Source organism: Cyanistes caeruleus, chromosome 27, assembly GCF_971803275.1.
Source record: "Cyanistes caeruleus chromosome 27, bCyaCae1.hap1.1, whole genome shotgun sequence".
NCBI lineage: Eukaryota > Metazoa > Chordata > Aves > Passeriformes > Paridae > Cyanistes > Cyanistes caeruleus.
The window spans coordinates 150208-173501 of NC_141727.1; the positions used below are offsets into that span (position 1 = coordinate 150208).

The window sequence follows — 23294 nt, forward strand, 5'->3', positions numbered from 1 at the left end:
CAAGGAGTGAGGTGCTGCTAGTACCATAGTCTGCAGTGGGCTTTGGCCCACCCTGTGCCCCCCCAGCTTATTACTGACCCTGAGGAGGGAACGAGTAACAGAGCAGAGACCCCTGTGAGGGGCCCACAGCCCTGGTTCTGCCCTGGTTCTGCCATCCCTGAACCCATCTTGTCCCAAACCAGCTCTCCTAGTTGTGCTGGGGCTGCTTTCAGCACAGAAACCTGGGCACAGGCTGGGGATGACACTGATAGTAGTCTGAGTGCCTTTTGTTTGTTTGTTTGTTTGTGTTTTTAATTTTTTAAAATTATTTTTATTTTTGTGATGTGAATCACTCACACTCTGGTGCTTCCCATTTATCCCCAGCCCCCCTCCAGGGCTCTGCCCCAGATACCACCCAGCACCAACTCCTGCCCCTGCTCCCATACTGCTCGGACAGGCCAGCCAGGGAGCAGGGACACAGGGCCACCACCAGCTCAGCCAACACACTGCTGTGGCCGTTGGGGCCAACTTCACGCCAGGAACAAGGTTGCTGTTGCTTTTTGGGGCAATTGAAGGGAATTGAGCCATTGTGCTCTGGCAGGGCAAGAACCAGGCAGCAGTTCTTTAACAGCCCAGCACTGCCCCTGGGACAGTTCTTTGTTTTCCTCCATGGGTGACACACAGCCCCGGGCAGCAGGACATAGCCTGAGCCCTGCCTGGAACCCTGAGCCACACAGAAGTCCAGGAGTGGTGCAGTTACACAGTCCAAAAAACACAGAAAGGGAGAGATGGCCAGGCTCAAGGCATATCAGGTATTATGACACCTCCTGAAGCAGCTGGTGCACATCCATGTGTGCTGGGACATGGGGACAGTGGAGGCAGACAGGAGGAGCTCAGCACCATCCCAGGAGCTGGAGTTAGGGTTGATGGCAGGTGGTGATGGCAGGTGGTGTAGACTGAATGCACTGGAGGGAGTGAGGGAAGGCAGTGTTATGTGGGGCACAGCAGCACCAGTGACATATGGCTGCAAGAAAAAAGGAGCTGCTGGGCTTTTCAAGCAGTGTCCTGAACCCCCAAAACCAGTGATGGCTCCTGCCTGCTGGCAGCTGCCCTGTCCCAAAGAGAAAGTCCCTGTGTCCAGAGGGACCGAGGCCAGTGCAGAAGGGTCTCCAAAGCAACAAAAGCGAGACCTCCACGCAGGGTGTGGAGGAGAGCACAGGTCAGCGTGTGGTTCAAGCAGCTGCTCCTGAAATGCTCTTGGCCCAATGAGCACCAAAAAGTTCACAGACTGACAGAGATCATCCCATTTCTCTGTGTTCAGTGTATCGAGGGGCTGCTGGCTCTGCGAGCGACCCGCTGAGGTAAGGGCCGAGGTTTGCTATGGAAAGCATGTCCCTGGAGTTACAGACAACAGGGGTTGGAGGCAGTCAGGGACTTGTTAAATTACATGCAGTCATTCACACAGGCAGACACAAACAAGCTCTTCTGTAAACTGGGTTCCAAGAGATCCCATGGATCCTCAGCTGATCCCTTGGCCAGTGCTGGATGCGGCATCCTTACATGTTCCCGCGGTATGTGATATTGGTGAAGGTAGACGTGGCCTCTTTATATAAAGGATTATGGGTCTGGAGGAAGAAGGAGTATGAAAAAGAGCATCATCACTTTGTGCTTGGCATCAGCACTTGTAGTACTTAACATCTGGCGTAACTGAGGCACCATCTCAACATGGAGTGGTGGATCCTGTCTCCACCCAAAGCTTTGGATGAGCAATTTAATGGCTCCCCATAAGGTTTCTTGGGAGAGAATAGGGAAAAGCTGCTGTGAAGGAAAGGAAAAGCAGCAGGAGTTCAGAAGGAGAGAGACCACTTGAAAGAGCCCTCTATCCCATCCCATCCCATCCCATCCCATCCCATCCCATCCCATCCCATCCCATCCCATCCCATCCCATCCCATCCTTTTGTGGGGAGTTAGGAGATGAAGAAGAGGTGGGGGAGAGATATCAGAGAGATATGCTGTCCCACTCTCCTCCCTTGTGCTCTGAGTTCCTCAGTGCTTTCCAGCATCCTGTGGCAGGAGGGGCCTTCTACCTTACTCATGGGATGGAAACACTGATATGAGCAGTGAGTAAGGGGATCATGCTGCTGACAAGTGCTTTGGACATGCTGGAGGTGGGAAAATCATCTAGGACATTGTCTATCACCTGTGCCCTTGGGACCACAGTGGGCTCAGGGTAGGGGTGTCCTGGCTGGCAGTGTCACCTTGAATCCTGCCTGGGACACTGTCCCAGGCTTTAGAGAGGAATGGGACAAATTGGTCCTTAATGACCATATCATGCTACCACAGACAGCAGCTGGGCTCTCATGCTGGGAGCACTGGGATCTGGATCCCTCAAACCAGGGGCTGTGGGGTTTTGGAGCTCCTGCCCAGCACACCCAATGCTCCTCACCGTGTCCCACTTGGCCCTGGCCTTCTCCTCCTCGAAACGGGCAAATTCACGGCGGTCATGGATGGTGATGAGGAGCTTCCAGATGAGCAGGGCAGTGAGGCCAATAAGCAGGATGGCACCTGTCACTGAGAGCAGGACTACCAAGACATCTGGCCCCTTTGGACAGTCTGGAAGAGAGGAAGGCAGAGTTGGGGGAGGGCTCAGCAGCCCCAGGGCAACTAAAAGCAGCTCTGGGGCTACCTGGCCAGCAAGCAGGATCCTCCACCCTGAGCACAGCAGGCTCTGTGAAGGAGGATCCTGTCCATGGGGCACCTGTGCCAATATACTTGAGCACCTGTCTGTAGGGTGGGGGTCTGTACCCAAGTCTGGAGACAGATCAGGGGCATTACAGGTCCCACTCACAGTGGAGGATGACACCAGAGACCAAATCCTTGTACTTGTGGAAGTTTGCCCCAAACCACCAACCCACTGACACCCTGCCCCAGCCTCTGGCTGTGTGTCAACACTGAATTGGCAAATGCGGGCAGTGAGATCCAGTGTAAGCCTTCGCAGCTCCTGCTCTCCCTGCATACTACCCAGGGCCAACTGGTCACCCCAGCTCTCGCCTGCCTCTCCTCTCCCATCTGCCTGTGGGGCTGAGTGTGGGCTGTACCCTGCCCATGGCAGACAGCTGCAGTGGGAGCTGGTGGCTGTCTTCATGGCCCTGCTTCTGAAGGATCTGCAGCCACACAGCCCCAGGCTCAGCTGAGGTCAGTGTAGACCCCGGGGCTGCTGATGGGAGGCTCCTCTGACCTGCTTTCCAAGAAAAATCTCCCCTACAAAGTTAGACATACGATCAGGGTGGTGGGAAGGTTGAACCCCCTTCCTTGGCCTCAATGAGGGGGTGAAATAACTTAGGAAATGTGATACCTGAGAAGCAGGAAATCACAGCCCCGGTGGCACTGAGCAGGGAACAAAGAAGTTCTTTAATCCCTCTCAGCCCCCAGCTGTGATGTCTCATGAGCCTGGCTGGAGTGGGAGGTACAAAGGGCACTCAACATCTCCCCATTGTGCACAGAAATACAGCAGAGCACATTCTGCAGCCACCAGCCTAAGTGTGGCAGCTGGGTCTCACCAGGCTCCTCAATGACGTAGAGGATGGACTTGCCACTGGAGTCCTCGTAGTACTGGAACCTCATCACACAGTCATTCTCATCCTTATAGGTGCAGTTCACAGCATCCTTACCTCTGTCACCTGCCAGAGGGAAAGCTCAGAGCCCCCATGCTGAGGGGTGCACACACAGAAGGAAAGCGTGTGGCATACACAGCCCCCTGGATTTCCACGTATTAGGGCAGGGGTTGGGTCTCCTCTTACTCAGTTCCTGCACTGTCTCGATCTCATCACGGCACATGCGGCTGCAGGACTGCTGCTCCACTAGCTTTCCCCGCTCAAACTTCTTGCACTCCACGCAATCCCTGTGAAAGAGGAGGGAGGTACCATGAGCTTCTCCATGCTCTCCTCAGTCACACCTTTCAGTCTCAGGCTGTGGAAATCATAGCATTCCAACACTACAGGGGTGCAGATAGTAAAAGCTCCTGCTACCAGTGCTTCCTGCTCCACGATGGGATATGACCCTTCCCAGCTCTCTGCCAGCCCACAATGTGGAATGACCTGTCCCAGCCCTCTGCTCTCTCTCACTTTTTGATGGTGCAGGCATCTGGGCAGGTGGGGCACTTCTCGCAGGTGTCTCCGTAGGACCCAGGCTGAGTGCACTCACAGCGGCCGCATACGCAGGAGCCATGGCCACTGCACACCAGCCCATTGCTGGACATGCAGGTGTCAGTGCGCGTGGTGCAGTTGCAGTAGTCGCCTGTCCAGTCTGAGTTGCACAGACAGTCCCCACAGCTGCACTGCCCATGGCCTGGGGACAACCAAAAGGCATCAGAACTCTAAGTGTCTCCACAGAGCCTGTTAGCAATTCCCCTTATGATGCCTATGACCCAGACTGGCAGCTCACACTCTGTGGGCATGTCAAGGCAGACCAGCCACCTAGGACAACTCCTCTGCACTGTCCTTGGGGTGGGACACAGGGAAGCTCATGCCAAACCCAGACCTTCACCATGTCCCCAACACTCCTCTTATTCTACCCAAGCAAGAACAAATTCCCACATTTCAGCTGAGCTGCCCCAGCTCCAGCAGCAGCAGCTGGAGATGCTCCATCAGACCTGTCTCTGAGCAAGTCAAGTTCTGGCTGTGGCTTTGAATTTCAGATCGAGTAAGGATATCAAAGTCAAAAGCCCCCAAGTCTCATTCCTTTCTCAGGCCTGGACCAGACAGGGAAAGCTGACTGCTGCAAAAAGCCCAACACACACTCACCGAGAGCTGTTTAATTAGACAGTCAGACAGTCAGGCTCAAATCCTGCCAAACCCTGGAGCTATTTGGATTGTGGTTTGATTCCAGATCAAAGATGAGACACAGTAAGTGGTGGAAACACTGTGGAGCTGCACATGCTGACCTGTCCTAAGCCCTAAGCACAGTGGGACATGTTGGGAATGCTGCTCCTGGCAGGGGATTGGCTGGACACCATCCCAGCCATACCCTTGGAGACACTGACATGTGAAATAATTAATAGTTTCCCACTAATGAGGAACTAGGGTTGAGTCACAGGAAAATAGTGCCATGCTGTGTGACAAGGCATGGAAACACACAAGTAGTCTGGGGAGAAGTGGCTCAATGGTATGGGATTGATGCCAACGGGGTCAGAGAGTTCAGGTTAATTAATAGCCCACCCTGGCCAGGGGCAGCTCTTCATCATTGCCTTTCACCCATCCTGGGGACCTTCAGCCTTTGTTTAAACAGGAAGAGGCTCCTTGAGGACAAGACTACTCAGGGTGGGGGAAACTCAATGTTTCCACCTTCATTATCAGCAGCCTGTTAAGATAAAGGATCAATCTGAGCTGCACAGAGGCAGTGTGAGTCATGAAGTTGGCCTGAGGGGCAGATGGGGTCCCAAAAATTCAATTTGGGGACATCAGGGAGCAAGAATCAAGTAAGTGTCTTCTGGCCCTCGGCTTCACCTCACCCAGGCTGGGCTCCAGCAGAGTGTAATCAGCTTTGGCCACTGATGTTTTCCTGGGGATTTCTAAGATTTCAGCAGGAAAGTGGTGGCTTTTTGTAGCACTCCGTTAGCAGCTACCTATCCTGCGTTTACAGAGGGAGACTGGGGTTAAGAATAGGGCTGGCTACCCCTCTCCCATTCCCCTCTTGAATCAGCTTTGGGGTGCTCTGCTCCTGGAGAGGATGTGTCGCAGTTTCACTCCCTATTCCTAGGCACTGTCACCTCTCTCACATTCTTTAAATATAGGAGATGGGCAGAGCACTGCGATCACTCAGACCTTCAGTGTTTACTGGAGATGTGGGCGGAAGGAGCCTTAAATGAAGGCTCCTGGTGGGTAAGAGACCCTGGCATATCAGAACATTTAGAACTGCTGTTGGGATGGGGAATCTGCAGGAGGGCTTCTTCCCTGGAGAACCAGAGAACCCAAGGACCTGGACCTCTCTTCCCAGTACTGAGAGCAGCTGGACTTGAGAGGGGGAGTCTGGGAGCACATGGAAAAGACAAATATTCAGGAGGGGAGATGCTGTAACACCTGTGAGGAGGGAGGATTTACTTCCCCAACACTTTTGTCAATAGGAAGTCTTCCAGAACTCCTGGAAGAGGAGGAGAAAACCCACCTCTCCCCCCCCTCCCCCTCCACCCTGGGGTTTCCTCCTGCAGAGCAGTACTTCTGATGTGTTTGAGCAGTGGTTCAAGCAAGGTCCCTGCCCTGTGCACCCCAGAGCTGCTTTGCTTGGTCCCCACCAGGCCTCCTTTTTAAATTTTTTAAATTTCTAGCCCATCTCCACTCCTATCTCTCAGGCACAGGAGGTGATATCAGTGGCCAAAAAGGGAGTAATTCCCTTGGCATCACTTCAGACCAGGGCAGGTCCAGAGAGATCCATGGCTGAACAAGCCAGATGTGGAGGCAACTCATGGGACAAGCCCCAAAATGACTGGTGTCTCCCTTGACCATGATCTCAGGCAGCCTAAACAGCCCCAAGCTGCCACTCTGTCAAGCCCAGCACTCACCTGAGCACATCTGGCCCTTGAAGCGAACACAGGAAAAGTCGTCGCACTCGCAATACTTGCCCGTCACCTTCCCAAAGTCGCTGCTGTGGCACACACACTGCCCGCAGATGCACTCGCCACGCTGGCTGCACAGGGGCTGGCCTGGCTGGGGACTGCAGTTATCCTGCTGTGAGGGGTTGTACTCCTCCTCTGAGCACTCACAGTGTGAGCCCAGGCGCCCAGGGTTGCAGCGGCACACGCCGCACTCCAGCGTGCCATTGCCATGGCTGCAGGACCGGCTGTTGGCCTCAGCACTGCTCTCACAGGAGCACTCACAGTTGAAGTTCACCTCCACTGTCAGGCTGTCCTTGAAGCCCACAGGTTTGATGGTGAAGAATTTCTTCAGCTCCTGGGGGCAGCCCCTCACTTTGGCCTCGATGCTGAAGCTCACCTGGAGGGCAAAGGTATGTGTCTGGATGTCAGTATCTGCTCCAGTCCATGCCCCAGCTCAAGGAGCTCAGAAATAGGACTCACCCAGTCTCTTTGGGCTCATCAAAGCTTATCAGTGTGGGCCAGAGAATGTACTTGCCACAGTAAACAGGAAAATTTTAGATCTGATATTAGGAAAAATTTCTTCACTGAGAGGTTTGTCAGGCACTGGCACAGGCTGCCCAGGAAGAAGTAGAATCACTGTTGCTGGAAGTGTTCAGAAAACCTGTAGATATGGTGCTTAGGGACATGGCTTAGTGTTGGACCTGTCAGAGATCAGTTAGCGGTAGGACTTGATGGTCTTAGAGGGCTTTTCCAACCCAAATGATTCCAGGTTCCCATGCCCTGTGTGAAGCAGCCAAGGCTGCGCTAGAGAGATCACAGAGTTTGCATCCAGCAGATTCAAAAAAAGAATTTTCCTTCTTGCACCCACCCTGCTGGACCTCTGTCTCTCTAGTGCTGAGATTCCAGGGTCTGTGTCACCTGGGAGGTCATGGGAGAAGCAGATGGTGCTGGTGCAGAGCAACAGATGACCTGCCAGTGCTGCTACACAGAGGGGAGAAAAGCCAAACCTATGAGCAGGATCCTCACCGTGTCCCCGATCTTGAGCCCCATGCAAGACTTGAGCCCAGGAATGACCTCGTCGTTGAGGCAGGTGGCATTGAAGGCCAGAGACAGCTCTTCAGGGAGGTCACGCACCTCCAGCTCCACTTTGGAGCGGATTTTCTAGGGGAGGAGAGAGGACTGATGAAGACATAGTATGGGCTGGGCAGGGTTCAGCCCTGGGAGGGTCCTCCCTTGCCCCCAGAACCACAGTGGGAAAGGAGCCAAGTGCCCCAAGTCTTTCTCAAGACTCAGCTGTGCCACCATCTAAAGGGAAAAGAAGGAACAGTGAACACAGTGACCTTCCACCCCCAGGGTGCCTGCACACATGGCTGGAGGCAGATGCTCACAGCTGGTCCAAGGAGGATGCTTGGGGCTGGGGCAGCTGACAAATCTGTGTGGGTTGTTGGCAGTGGGAAGAAGTGGCTGTTTTGTTAGGGAGAATGCTGTTGTGGGGCCATCACACTGCACACTCACCCCGTAGGAGTCCACTATGAGCTGCAGGACGTTGCTGGAGTCTCTGGACAAGGTGCCCACAGTTGTGCCCGGGATCAGCTCACTGTAGTTCTGGAGGAATATCATAAACAGGGTCTGTTATGTGATGGGTAAATGTGCCATGGCTAGGTCAAACCCTGTCCAGGCACAGGGGAGCTTTGGTAGGACAGGAGACCACCAAGCCATGTCCAGCCACCCATGGCCCACTGGCCCCCCAGGAAGATGGCTTTGCACAGCAGCTGGTACCTGGTAGAGGCCAACAACCGTATCTGTCACAGCAAAGATCAAGTTGATGTTCTTCTGTGAGAGTTTCTCAGTCATCAGGCCTAGAGAGGGATAGTCCTGGGGAAGAGGAGAGGTATAGCCTAGGAACATGCACACCTCCCCACCTTGGTCCCCATCATGCTCTCCAACCATGGCTGAAACACTTTTCCCATCCCATGGGGACCCAACAGGAGCTCTGGGCTCCACAACCCCATGCCTGGGTCAGGCTTTACCAGAGTGGTAGTGGCAGAGTAGAAATTATCCTCGTCAATGTGGCACTGCGCATCATTGGGCTGCACAATGCCAGCCAGCCGCCCGTCCAGCGCAATGTGGGTCTTTGCGTCCGTGGTGAAGACAAGCAGGTGGGAAGCATCATTCCTCCAGCCAATTTTTTTCTGCAGTGAAAGGCAGCTCCCAGTCATGTGTCAACACATCCTGAGGGCAGTCCCATGTGCCAGCACCCCCCTGCTGCCTTTGTGCAGGGGGTCACAGCTTGGCCTTAGAGACCAACCTCTGCACAGGGAACCAAGGCAATTGCTCTCCCAGGGAAGTGCTGTGGGAGTGTGGGGTCCAGAAGGTGGGCATGGGCTGCTTGTAGGTGAAAGATGAGTTTGAATTGGTTAGAGTGTTAATCAAGGTAGCTAATGACTCGGGATGCAACACCTCCAGCAAAAGCCCGGTGAAGACACAGGAGGTGTTGTCCCTTATGGATTGGTCACTGCAGGGCTGAGATGGTATTGTTCCTGAGCACCTGCTCCACTCCTCTCCTGTAGCATGATCCCATGAGAGTCCTGCTCTTCCCTTGGCTATTGGGCTAGAAATATCTCACTTGAATTTTCACCGTCTCCTGAGATCAGTCATGCAACAACTCAGTAAGGTTTATTATTATGTCCTGGAGGGATTGGTTGGTCCCTGCCAACCCAAGTGGCCCAGCCTGCTGACCCTGTCCTGACCCCAGCCAGGCCTTCCTGCCCCTTACATCGCACACAGTGGCCTGGATGATGGCATCGAAGCCACCCTCAGGTGCATCACGGTTCCGGGAGACACTCTGCTTCTGCACCTCCTCGTTGAAGCGAGTCACCTCATCCGTGAGCGTCAGGACGTGTTTGTACCCAAACATGGGCAGGCAGGTTTCCCCAATCCTGTGGGAGGAAAGCACTCAGGGCACAGGGCTCATTAGGCTCTTCCAGCTCCCATCCCTGCCCTTCAGCCATCCCACATCCCATGGACCTGCCCAGGGTGTGCTAGAGGGACCCAACCTCCACCAGAGCCTGAGGCTGGTGAAGGACCTTTTAAATAAGATTAATGTTGTAGGGATGGTGGGTTCAGGTCAGCTCCCAGCCTCAGTCTTGCTGGGATTTTTTATAAGTCATTTTCTTCCAGCCTCAACATTTCTTTTGAAAAAATGATGTAATTTTTTTCCCCTCAAGGGTATTTCAGTGATAATGATATTTCTAGTTTAGACCTGTGCCAGCAGAACACATATTGCATGAAGTTTTAAACCCTGTCTGGAATCAGGCACCCATTTTTCCCCAGACTCAGCTTCACTCCTGAATTCTCGGCCTACTCCCCTCCTACTAGCACAGGAAAACAGGGAATGGGGGATGAACTCAGATTCTAACGCCTCTGCCATTCCTTCCTCCTCACACTCTTTCCCTGCTCTAGCCTGTTGTCCTTCCCGTGGGAGACAACCTTTCAAGAACCTCTCAAAACCAGGTAATTTCTGGGCTGCAGTTCTTCACCAACTGATGTGGATTTCCAGCCACATTGCAGTGGTGTCCCATCAACTTCTGGCTCTTACATGACTCCCTCAACCTGGACTTACTCATAGCAAGGGTTCTTGACGGCTTCTGGAGGAGATATGTACATATAGGGGGAAATGGGTTTGTCCACAAAGGCCCCAAAGCCGATGCGTAGGTTGCTGGTGAGCTTACGCATCTCACTGGCCAGTTTTGTGCCCAGGTTCTGGATGTTCCTCAGATCATCCTTCATTGAGTTGGACAGGTCCATCAGGTAGTAGATGTCCACTGGGTAATCTTCCACTTGACGCACTTGGACATGAAAGACCTGGGAGTCATCTGCAAAGTGACAGGGCAGTAGAGTGAGAGCTCATCTCCTGGAAAGGGGAGGAGGGCTTACCACAGGTTTAGGGGAAAAGGGGTCAGCAGGAACCCAAGGGGATGGTTAAAGCTCCTAGGAGGAGAACATCACCCTTAGACAGAGGGGAAAAGCCCTCAGTCAGGTGCTTGCACAGGAGATGTGCTGTGCACCCCTTGGAAGTGTCCAAGGCCAGGTGGGATTGAACTTGGAGTGACCTGGTCTAGTGGAAAGCGTCCCTGCCCATGGCAGGGAATGGAACAGCATCATCTTCAAGGTCCCTTCCAAACCCAAAACCATTCTGGAATTCTATGGCAGATGGGGGTTATGGCTCCTGTTCTCCTAACCTCTCAGTGCCAGGACAAGAGCAGGGCTCATGTCCTGTCCAGGGCTGACTTCCCAAGATATCCTACAGGAACAGCTGGATGGAGTGAGGAAAATCCTCAGCGTATGGGCAGCAGGTCTTAAGGGGAGCACAAGGCAGGCAAGGTTGCTTTGGACTTCTCTGAGCTTCCAAGGACTCTGACCATTTTCTGTGCCCTCTCCCATCCCTGTTCCTTTACTGTCCTCTTGGCTCTCCCAGACCCTTCTGAGAAAATTTTTGTGAAACATTTTACATTGAAACAAAAACCTCCTTAGAAAGAACCTCCTGGGAAACATCCCAGTTTTGATGACTTTTGCACTAAAAAAAATAATAAATGCTGAAAGCACTTAGGGTTGACCTTTTCTCTTTGCATTTTTAAGAGGCATAGGTCCTTTCTTCTGATCTTTGAAATGGTTTATTTGAAACATAAGCCAAGACACAGCTGCAGCCCTGTTGGAACACCTCAAGTGTTGAGAAAAAAAGGCCTTAACTGGGCTTAAATTATTATTGTTTTCACATTCCCGTTTAAGTCTGCATGCCACATTCTTTCAGAATGAAGAAAGTTTCAAAATCTATGACAGCCCAAAAAGCTCCATCCTTTCTCTAGCTCTGCTGGGACCCCACCATGGAGCCAGGGGTCCCATTTTTGTGCTTAGAGAGCAGCTGTTTGTCCTCATTGAGCTGAAACCATGAGGATTCTGAGCTTGTAGTACATGAGCTGTGACCTGTCCTGCTTGTACCCTTTGTGATTTGGTCTTGGTTCATGAGTCAAGGCAGATGACTTATGCCAAACCTTCTTGGTGTTGCAGAGATGGTATCAAGCTGGGGGTCTCTTCTCTTTATTCCAAAGACTCAGCACTCAGAGCACTCAGAGCAGCACACTCACCTGCCTCCTGACAACTACCTTTAGACCTAAAGAGAACAAGGGCCACTTAGTAGCTCCATATCCCCACTGTGTGGAGATTCCTCTGCCTGCTGTCCTCCCACTGGGGCAAGACTACCTCTTGGCCATGCCCAGGGATGTGCACAGAGGCCATGTGCCCAATTGTTTGAAATTCCTGAATGCTGGCAAAGGACCAGAGCAGTTAATTGGCTCTAGCCTGCTTGGCTGAGCAGAGCCTGGCAAATTACAGGGATCTAGTGGCAGCCCAACCCTGCCAGCTACTCCATGGCTTGTTAGATATGAGTAACTTCCACCCAGTCATTCTGAGCATGGCAGCAATGCCTCGGGTCTTTTTAAAATACCCCATGTGTTGTTGAAGTTGCATCCTATCCAGCCCCTCAAATACCTCAGGACTGAGGCAAGAGAATGGACACAGTGATCAGACAGCTCATCTGCCCGCCAGAGATGTTCTAGAGGATTCTGTGCTGCTGCCAGACTGGCCTTGACCCCAAAGGACATGAGACCACCTTGGCCAGTAAGGTAGAATGATGGCTCACTCAGTGCCTGAGCCCTCTGGGTTATTCCCACTGCATCCCCCATCTCCTACAGCAGTCTAGGGGTTCTTACCTGGCCGCAGGTTCAGCTGTATTCTCTGGGGGCTCATCTGAGTGGTGGTGGACCCCCCCGAGCCCTTGCTGCTGAGGGGCCGGTCCTCCACAATGATGACACTGCTGCTGGGGGACTCAATGTGATCCAAGCCGCAGCCGTTGTGCAGGAGGTTGGCACGTAGGTCACAGCGAGGGGTCGACTGCGCCCAGACCTGCGAGGGAGGGACATGGTCAGGAGCCTCTCAGGACTATGCTGGGAGAAGAAGAAAGGCCCTACCTTTTCCTTGGATAGTTCCTGCTTTATCACACCTAACTCCAGACCAGGATCAAAGGCTTCTTGGGGAACACAGTCTCTGCCTGAGGAAGGCAGCAGACAGAGGGGATTTGGGATTAGCAAATCCTGCTGGGGTTCAGACCAGGAGCCCATCAGCCCTTGCCAAGGAATGGCCCTTGCCAAACACATCCCTGCCAACCTCGTTGGTTGATTACTGGCAGCTGGAGCCTTAGCTTTGGGTTTTGGCAGAGCTAAAAGGAAATCCTGTCTCTCTGGGATGGCTAGAGGAGGGTGTGGCAGGATGTGAACATGGCAAGCTGAGCAGAGGCGGTGTGAGATTTTAAAAATTGTTTATTACTTTGACAAAAGACAAATCACCTTTCCTCCCCATTTTTCCAATATGGGCCCTTAGAAATCCTGCCATGAGCAAGGAGTGTGTCCACTGTGGGTAAGCTCATTGCACAGACCAGTGCTCAGTTCCTGTCTGGAAGTGGATCATACATATCTCCAGCTCTCCAGCTTCCTAACGGATGGAGCTGACTGGGGAAAGAAGCACCAAAAAAGGAGAGAAAGAGTGCAAAGGCACTGGGGCTGCAGGAGAAGCCTTGAAGAGCCTGTCAGGGGCAGGAAACACGAAGTGTGGAGTCATGGTGAGCTCCTCCTTTCCTAGAAAGCTCCTGGCTCCTCATCCTTATCACAGAACATTCAGGAGGGTTTCTATTCCTTTGGTTGCTTATGAAGACAAATATGGGAAGAATTTCTCTCCCAGCCCAACACTGCCATGACCTGCTGCCTCATGTTCCTGCTCAGGCAGCGCCAGCCCTCCCCACCAAAGAGATTCTTTATCTCCCTCCCTCAGCCCAAATCTTTCTACATTGAAGTCCTCCAGCAGAGGACCACCACAGTTTCCCTGCAGCAAAGGGAGGTGGCACAAATCCTAGTAGGGCTGGTTCAGTGCCCTCCCTGCTCCTGAGATGCTGGAATCCAGTGCTGAGCCTTTCAGTGCTGGAGAGCTTCCCATGCAGGATATCAACTGCCCAGGGTTCAGGCTGGTGGAACCCAGGGATGAATTTGTTTTATGCAAATGAGTAGAAAACCACAAATGGTGTCAGGAGGCCCTGGCTGGCCCATGGGCCTCTGAAAACGGTGGTCAAGTGATAGCCAAAAAATACATCAGCAGGCGTGTTCCTATCCTGCCCCTGCCTGGACAGTGTGCTGACAGAGAGGAGGATGAGTCATCCCTACAAATTAGCTCTCTCACACCCACCCACCCACAAGCTCACTCCACAGGGCTCCCTGCTGTGAGAAGGGGTGGCTGGTTCACTCCAGATTGTGTCAGTCATCATGTCCCAGTCAGGGAAATCACTGAAAAAATACGTGTGTGAAAAGCATGCTGGGCAGGTGGGTTTTAACCATGCTGCTTGGTGATACCTGGAGATCCTAGGGAGCTCCCAGGACCTCAGAGGCCTCATGGCATCCTATGGTCATAGCAGCATCATTCCTGCTGTGGGATTTCCATGGAGAAACTGTTTAACCCCAGGCTGCATCCTTCCCCTTTCTTTGGAGCCCTATGACTCAAGACTTACAGGAGCCTCCTCAACAACAAAAACTACCACAAAAGTGGGGCATTTGGCTGCAAGGCTCTGGCAGTTTTTGACTCCAGGCTCTGCCACTTTGCTGACTCAACACCTGGGGCACAGCCCTAGTTAGGAGTGACCTGGAGGCAGCCCAAGGTTGCTGGTGACAAACTCCCAGCACAGGGATTTCATCCATGAGAAATACATTCCCTGTCGGAACAGCCCTAATGGCATCAGCTCCCTACAAGGAGATGTGGGGAGACGTGTGCTCCATCTCTATCCCAGCCATCCCATAGCCCTTCCCAGAGATGCTTGCCAGCTCTCCCTGCTCTCTGTCCCACTGCAGACTGGACATCTGCTCACACTCCCTTCAGAATGGGAAACCTGACTATTTTATCCCAATTTCTGCCTCCAGATCTGATTAATGAGGGCAGGGTCAGGCAGGGCTCTGGCAGGGCCAGTTCCATCCCTGAGCTCCCAGGGCGGGAGCCTGCAGGAACTTGCATATTCCCCAGGACATCTCTGTTTTCATCTCAGACACAACCACATGCAGCATCAACTGCTTTGCAGGAGAGCTCTTGGGAGTGCGCGGAGTACAGATACCTTCACAAATTAAGCTAAAACCTTCCAGCAGCTTCTCTAAAATCCAAATCTGGTGCAGTCTGGGCTCTAAGAGATCCAGAGTGGGTGACATTTTGGGTGGATGAGACCCTGAGGGATCTGTCACAATAATCTCTAAAGGGATTTTAGAGATATGTCTCAGTGTTACAGCTTGGCTGGCTTTTTCCAAAAAAGCAGATGAGAACATCTAACATTTGTTAGTAAGAGTGGTCAAGGTTTCTGAAAAATAAATAAAACTCAACTCTGCCCTGCATCAGTGCTTGGGGGGGGGGGTCAGTGATCACAAGAAACCACAACTAAATCATTCTCCAATCCAAAACCAGGACAGAGCAGGAATAACTCATCACCCCAGGCTCCTTGGGAAGGGAGTGTGAGTGGAAAAGGGCTGTAGTGGGAACAGAAGGAGCACAAATATGGGCACTGTCCCTTTAAAAACGGGGGATGGGGGGGTGGTGTTACAGTATCTGAGACCTCCCCTACCCCAGGGAAATTAAACAAACTCAGGAAAAAACCCTCATTTGCTAAATTAAGACAATGTGGTCCAGATGTTGGACTCAGAGCTGCTGAGCAGAGCGCACAGTCTGGCTCTCCAGAGGCTGAGTCTGGCAGCAGCACAGCTCCCTTGCTCTTGTCATGTCTGCCCAGGAGCACAGCTTGAAGCAGCACTGGAAATATTTCCTTTTTTGGAAACCTTTGCTGATCTGCAGGAAAAAAAAAAAAAAACCATCACGGCTCCCACTGCACCATCAAGCCATCAAGCCACCAGTGCAGCCCAGGATCAGCAGCTGGGAAGGAGGAGCCCAGCCCAGCCACTATTCCCCCTCGGAGGGGAGATGGAGAGGGAAGCCAGGCTCCTTATCAAGCTGCATGTTTCAGCCACTCCTTTTGGGAGATAAAATGGGAACAAACATCCTTATTCACACCACATGCCAAGAGTCAGATCTGATGAGCTCAGCAAGCCAGAGGCCTCCCCTCTGGATATGCACTGATCCCAAAGCATTAGACCATTGCTGGCATGATCCAGTGTTTGGATCACTTTTCCCAGGTCTTTTCCAAGTTCCACTGGGCACTTCGGGCACAGTTTCAGCTGATAGAAGTGAGTCTTCAAGGAGAGAGAAGGAGAAAGCAAGGAAAGCCTTGAAGAAGGTTTCATCACCTCTCCCCATCCCCATCACCTCCCTTGGCTCTGCCCTGTGGCTCCTCTCCCATTCCCTTGGGAAACTCCTTCCTGTTACCCAATAGATCAACTCCCAGGGCAGCATTTTTGGACAGGACTATGGCAGATCTGCTTGGCTCTCACCTACCCAAACAAGATGATTTGAGAGCTACAGCTCAGCACTCACATCCACTTTAGCTCAGTAACCAAAACCAGGCACCTTGTCTTCTCATTTCTAATGAAAAAAGGCTTTAACCCCTGCCCTGAACTTCTAATGAGTATTTTCAATTCCTCCTTCCAGGCCCTCCAGGCCCCCTTCCCTTTTCAGGCCTTCCAGGAATTAGGCTCCTTCAGCCAGAGCCTTGCAACAGGTTTCCAAGAAGCAAACCAAAAGTTAACTAAGTTTTTTAATGGATAATATTTGAAAGATAAAATGAATTCCTAGTGGAAACACCACAATTTCCCAGTTAGCTCAATGTTCGTGCCACCAACACACCCAGATAAGGGGCATATTTTTGGAGCAGGGCAGAAGCAGTGCCCACTGGACAAGTGTCTTGAGCTGAGGTCTGAGCCAGGTGCTACCAAAGAATCTGTTTAGATACGGTGGGAACAGATGGAGACTGAGCTTGTGGCTTTAACCTAGACTCATCCCAAAGGTTCTTCCCTTCCTTTACATCCCCTGCCCTTCTCAGGGATGTACCTCAGCCCCCAGCTCTTACCTCAGCAGAGCACCAGGTGCAGAGGGGACTGACAGCCAAGCACTGCTTGCAGGAGTTCACCCCACGGGTGGTGCAGATGTTGCCCCCTGAAACAGCAAACCAGAGCATTTAGAGCCCACAGAACCCAAACTCACATGTGTGCTCAGCCACCAGCTTCTGAGCAGCCAGAGCCCCACCAAAGCCCTTCTCTATCCCTTTTTCCACCCGCAAACCCTGGATGTTGCCTCCTTGCTCTCCCCAGCCTGGTATGAGCTGAAGATCATTCCTTACCTGCAAGCTCCTCAAAGTGTCCTCTTGCCCCTGCAGCATCACATGGATGTTGGAGTGAAGCCCCCAGTGCTGGCAGGGGGTTCATCTATCATTGTGCAGACACTTTGGAGCAGCAGGAGTGGAAAAGGTGAATTCCCAGGCATACAGGGTGGTACCCACAGCCCTGCCAGGTACTGGCTGCCTCTTGCCACCACTTCAACCTGGGGTGGTTGGTGCCACCTTGAGCAGACACTAAACCCAGTGGCTGATCTTGGCTTGCCTTCAAATCCAGGGAAAGGAGGGGAGTGAAAGGGCACAAGTCCAGAAATGTGCTGGTGGTGGCTGGCACCAATGTCCCAGGCAAAGGTTGGGCTCTGTCTGTGGCCGTGGGGACTCTGGGAGACACGTTGTTATTAGTCCTGAAGGTCAGAGGCCGGTGAGCCCATGGTGGAGGAATTAAAGGGCCACAAAATGCCTGTGGAGTGGGGGCCAAGAGGAGCTCCTCTGACACAGACCAGAGTGGCTGGCCCTGTGGTTCCTGCTGTCATAGGCTGATGTGACATGTGGCTGGGACATCACTGCCGCGGTGTCACCCTTGGCTTCCTGTGCCTCCTCCCGCCTGGACACAAGCATTTCAGCAGTTTTAGGATTCCCCAGACAGAGAAAACTGCAGCCAAGTGCCCACTTGGCTGGGACACACTGCAGCCTGGGGAGCCTGGGGGATGCCAGCAGGGAGCAGTGGGCAGGCACTAGGGCCTCTCCTATGCCCTGTGTGCCCCCATGGTTACCCAGGGCTGTCCCAGCAGTGTCCCACAACTGCAGGAAATGCAACACAAAGCAGAAAGAGGAAATGGTGAAACAACATCATAAAATCTTTGAGCAGAACCACAACCACAGTACCGTGCAGTCCTGCCTGCTGGCATGTAGCCAGGGAGTGTACACACGTGTTCATACCTGTGTGTGTATGTATGTCTATTTGAGGGTGGTGTCACAGGCTGTTGCTGTCCCAGGGGCCAGCAGCTGCTTGGGAATTTGCCCCAGGGTGTCCCCATCGCACCTCTAACTCCTGCAGTTCCCACTTACCCCAGACTAAACTAAAGGCTGAGCCCAAGCGCCTTACTTAGCACCAGCTTTGGGGTGGCACCCATGCCCAGAGCTCTTATCGTACCCTAAAGTACCCAGCTCTGTGTGAGGATGAGGACAGATTTGAAATGTAATGTTGCCCAAAAGAGTAACAGGTTGGTCTCCAGTGCTTCCTGCACCTCAGCAATGTGCCAGCAGCAGTACTGATCCTTGGGTAGACAGGGCTAGGAAGAGGGAAGTCAAAGGCCTCTCTGAAAGCAGCAACGACAACACCTCCCACATCTCTCACTGGCTCCTGCTGCATCCATGTGAAATCCCTCCTGCCCTGCAAAGTGCCAGTGTTTGCAGCCAGAGCACGTGCCATGGATTTTTGTTGTGCCATGCAGCTGAGAGTCAGCTCAGCCCTCTCGGAAGCAGGGAAGCACTGCCCAGAGAGCCCTCAAGGATGGAGACAGCCCTGGCAGCTCCAGATGCTCTGGATTAAACTACCTGGTAGCACAGAGCTACCAACCCCAGGGCAACTTGCCTGAACATGGAAACAGCTTCCAAATCTGCAGGTCTGCGAGGAGTCCTGGTGCTTTGATGCCTGGAGCAGGATGACAGGCCTTTGCTCAGGGATGGGGAGAGGTGCCAAATACCCGTCTGCCATAATGCCAGGAGTATCCCTGCTTTCCACTCTCACATCCCTCATGTAGTGGCCGTGTCCAGCTGCTGGCTCACAACTGTGGTTGCTCAGCTCTGCTCAGCCAGAGTTACAGCACCAAGTACCACCAGCAACACTTCTGGTCCAGGCTCCTGTTTAATGCCAGTGTGGGATTTGTCCCTTCATGGTGGGTTTTATCTGGTTTAGTCACCTGGCTCTGCCCCAGCACCCACCTTGCTGGGGAAGGACAAAGCTAACAAGGGTTCCATGAGGGTTCTGGGACATGAGACTCATCAGTCCAAATCCTGCCTCAAACAGGTTTTTCCTGTGACTTGACCCAGTCCCATAGCCACTCCCTGCCTCATTTCCCCCTGCGCAGTGTTAACCCTGGTCTCAATGAGACCAGGTTCCACTGAAACTCCATGTGGAGGATTCCAGGACCATGTCTGCTGGCAGAGCCCCAGGGTGTCTCCTCATGCCATGAAATCTAATCCTGGAGCTAAGGAACGCCAGGAGCTCATCTGCTGTTCACCATTTGGTACAAATTACCTCCTGCCTGTGTGCAGCCTCTGGACCCTGGTACCTTTCTTTCGTCTCCTTCTGCTGCCACTCCAAAGCCCAGGTGTCCTTTATCTGGTGTCCCCTCTCTTTGCTGGGGATGTAAATCCAATATTCTGGTGGATTTTGTGACAAAGGCCATAGACGCAGGCAGAGCAGTGTCATAGCTGGGGAGCTACACATGGGCTCAGGTGGGGCTACAGCTGGGAAGTCCCTGTGGGAGGGATGCTGCCATTTCCAAGGCTCCCCTGGGGTCTGATGTCACATCATGTCACTGTGCCATTGCTTGTGGCTTTGTCTGGGGCATCCCTGGAGGTCTGTATCTTCCTCTAGACTCACACAGCCCTGTGGTCCCTGTGGTGTCCATCATTCCATGACCAAGACACTTTCCTGGGGATGGAGGACCCTTCCCTTCCCTGGAACCAATCTCCAGCACTGTACAGGGCCATTCTTGGCTGCACTTCCATGGGGCTGGATGGAGCAGGACCTGGGCAGTTATGACCATCCAAACATGAGTCTGGTCCGGCTGCTCACCCCCACCATGGGGGAATATTTCTTTTTTGGCATTCTCAGCACTGGTTGCATGGCTGGATGCAGGGATGCAGTGTTGGGAGGGTTTTGTTAGAGCAGGGATCTTGTGAGGATGTCAGAACAAAAGCACAGATGGGTGGAAGTGGAGGATATGGAGGATATGAAAGATGGGGAGGATGCTGCAGCTGGACTCCCCTCAGGTTTTGGCCCTGTGAGTGCCTGGCAGTCCTTCCGAGATTCAGACACTGCCTAGCTGTGAGAAGGTCAACACCGTCCCAGTACAGCCTATACGAATAAATTCTGTATTTTTTAGTGACTTTTTTTTATTATTATTTTTGGAGCTTTTTTTTCTAGCCATAAAAACTAATAAACCCAAGTACAAAATCTGCATTTTTAAAATATGATAGCAGCTAATTTCACCAATCAGCTGATCCTAAAGACTCCAACTTTTGGAAAAAAGCAATCCTGAAATACAGGGAAATGAAAGATAAACTGGGAAGGATGATGGGAACTACCCACCTGGTGCTGGGCAGAGCTGTGGCCCTGAGAGAGGTGTAAGCAGGGAACCTCAGACTGGTTTTGGTTGGAAGTGACCTTAAAGCCCATCCAGTTCCACCCCCTGTCAGGAGCAGGAACATCTTCCACTAGACCAGGTTGCTCTGAGCTCCGTCCAGCCTGGGATTGAATTTAGGGAAGTGATGCACTTGAAACACCCCACACATCTGTGGCTCAGCATCACCCTGTCCTGACTGGAGAAAATTACTTGGTCCCAGCCAGTCTGCACTTGGAGTAACCTCTGTGTGGTGCAGGAGCAGCCACACACTTTGTTTTCCCCCTCTGCCAATTTGAGCAAGAATGAGCACAGAGGAAACCTGATAAAGACATTTGAGGAAACTTGAGAAAGGTACAAACCACATCCTGTCCAGCCCTTCTGTTTGACTAAGTGATAAGTATCTTAGCTTTCTTGGCTGATCCCCACCCTACCATTCTGGGGATGTTTCTTCCCTGGAGCCTCTCCCTTCCTGCCAGCATCTTCCTGGGAATGGAATGCCCCAAACTGAGCATCAGAGATATCACATGCACAGACCCAAACTGCAGCTCTATGAACTCATACTCTTGCAGGGGCTATACCATGTCCTGTACTGACGACAGCTCCATCTGGCAGCAGATCGGAGCCTCAGGCTGTTCCTGGGAATTCACCAATCTGAAATTCTTTAGACAGAACAATGTTGCCCCAAACCCCGAGTATGGCCTTGAAAACAATGTGACTGCAATCAGCATATTGCAGTTTCAAGATTTCCTTTGAGCCCTAGGAACACACCTGGGGAGGAAATAATACTTTTTCAGCTTTTCTGTACTTCTGACATTGGAAAACTTTATAAAAATACAAACTACATTTATGCCAAGATCATCTGATGGCAGAAATCAGATTTCTTAAAGAAAAGCATCAAAATAACATGAGAAAAATAACACCGGACAGCCATGCTGACATAAATGCCCCCTCCCCGGCCCTTAAAATGTACAGACACAGGGAGGGATTACCTGACGTGATTTCTCCCAGTGAATTTTCTGTTTCTAAAGAATAAAGCCCAAGTCACACCCCAGTCCTTCAGTACAAACCAGTAGCCAGAGCCAAACACAGAGCAGATAGAGGATATAAACTCACTACATCGAGTAAGAGTAACTCACTAAAGTATGTCTTGACCCTATAACAACCTTGATAACTTCCTGGACCCGACCCAGCCGAAGCCCAACCGGCCTAAGCGGTGCTTCGTATGTGCAGCTCAGGCTGCCAGCTCCCCCTCCGACGGCTTTTCCCATAAAATCACAGACCATGGGAATGCAGAAAGTTCTGGCATTTGTAGAAGTAACTGGCAACATCTTCACTAAATGGTTTTAAGCAGTGACAGAAGTGAGAGAGTAAACCTACCCCCGCTGCCAGTAGCGCAGAGCAGGAGGATCCCGAGCGTCACGGAGAGCTGTCCCATCTTCTCTGAGCCCCGGGCTGGGGGGACTGCTTGGACCAGCCCCACCAGGAGTGATGGGCAGCGGCTCTGTAATAGCTGGAGGTTTTTAGCGGGCGAGGAGGTGAATCATGAGGCTGGGTGAATGACACACATAGTGACTGGGGAGGCCGCAGGAAACTGCTGTCTCGTCACTTCGGAGTGTCCCCGCCCGCTCTGCCTCCAGCTCCTTATGAGGTTTTTACTCTCCTGGCTTAAACAAGGAGCTCATAAACCCTGGCAGCGAGTCCTCCCTCGGCACTGGTGACCGGCAGCCCCGGGGCTTGTACCAGGCTCTTTCCCGTAGGCTCTTCCGCATGGCTTTAATTCCTTACAAAATCTTGTTCACTCCTTCCTTTTATTAACTCTTGAAAGGCAGCTGGTTCTAAACCTCGTCTGAGCTGCTGAAGTTCGAGGATTTAAGGAGAAATCGAGCAAATATGCACTAATACAAAAGTGTGGGTTCTCAGTTCCCTCACCAGAGAGGGAATATCCCTACTGAAGCAGAGCTGGGAGCTGAAGGAGATGCAGCCAGGAGCTGGACCTGGTGGAACCAGCAGTCTGGATAACAACCTGGACATCTCAAAGGGAGGGAAGCTCAGCTTGGGGTCACATAATTTGAACCTGATTTTCTTCTCACCTGTATGGGGTTTTTCCCTCTGTGTTCTCAGTAATTGATCCTGTGCTGAGAAAATCCTGGGATTTGGATCTGCATAGGGACTGTGTTCCCTGAAACATCAGAACTGCCTGTGGGTGTCTCTCAAAGGGGTTTTATAAACCTCTTGTTCCCCTGCAATACCAGGGTCCCAGTCAGAGCTGGGGAAACTGAGGCACTTCTCTCCCTTAGGAGAAAAAGGGAGAGAAGGGCTGTAGTAATTTCCCTGGGATGCTCTCTCCTACTGGGTGACAGGGGTTGGGGACAGTAATGACATAAACCTGGGTCAAGGCAACCCAGGACACAGAAATACCAAGCTGTGGAATACAAGTTTTAGTGGGTGCCAAGAGCTGCAGCCACATCTTGGAGGTGCTGGAGGCTACAGACAATGTGGACAAAGCTGTACAAGAGCCACAGGCTCATGATAGGAGATGGGGATGACAGCACTTGTCCCAGAGCTGGCAGCTGTCCACAAGAGGTGACGGTTTTTGTGAGGATGAGGTAGAGATACAGACTCTGCCTCAGGACCTGGGAGATCTCCTTGGCTTTAAAAGAAATTTTGGCACCTCTTTGCTTCTCCACACAGCCCCACTGACCTCGAAGATGCTGCTGTCCTCCTCAGTGGAGAACCACTATCTGCCTGGGATCCAGTTCCCTCCCCAGGGTTTGTTAATAGCAAAGGGGACTAGGAGAAGCCCTTCAACCCTCATGCAGTAACAAAAAGGCCTGAATTGTGGATAAGACATCAATACAAACCCCAAACCTGTTTTTCGGCAGCTCCAGTCTTGCGCTGCTTCAGATCCAGGAGCCATGTCTCACTGCAGATCCCATCAGCCAGTTTTAGGGCATCCAAATTCCTTATTTTCCTGCCTGGACATGCTGCCTATGTGGCCTTTTCCATCATGTGG

At 52.2% G+C, this 23294-nt stretch overlaps 1 protein-coding gene across 2 annotated transcripts; it reads right to left on the reverse strand.

The window, feature by feature from the left end:
• Nucleotides 1-264: 264 nt before the first annotated feature.
• On the reverse strand, nucleotides 265-22134 carry ITGB3 (integrin subunit beta 3). 2 transcript variants are annotated; one of them, XM_023942659.2, is made up of 15 exons: nucleotides 21659-22134; nucleotides 16665-16750; nucleotides 12337-12529; nucleotides 10191-10443; nucleotides 9345-9507; nucleotides 8599-8760; nucleotides 8348-8443; nucleotides 8084-8173; nucleotides 7595-7729; nucleotides 6536-6965; nucleotides 4104-4326; nucleotides 3780-3880; nucleotides 3540-3659; nucleotides 2426-2592; nucleotides 265-1604 (listed from the first exon to the last, which is right to left on the reverse strand). In XM_023942659.2, the coding sequence occupies exons 1-15, from the start codon at nucleotides 21714-21716 to the stop codon at nucleotides 1536-1538; spliced, it is 2346 nt and encodes a 781-aa protein (XP_023798427.1). In that variant the 5' UTR covers nucleotides 21717-22134; the 3' UTR covers nucleotides 265-1535. The 2 variants fall into 2 exon arrangements, with proteins under 2 accessions (XP_023798427.1, XP_023798426.1); XM_023942658.2 differs by lacking the exon at nucleotides 21659-22134 and adding an exon at nucleotides 16935-17422.
• Between the last annotated feature and the right edge of the window lie 1160 nt (nucleotides 22135-23294).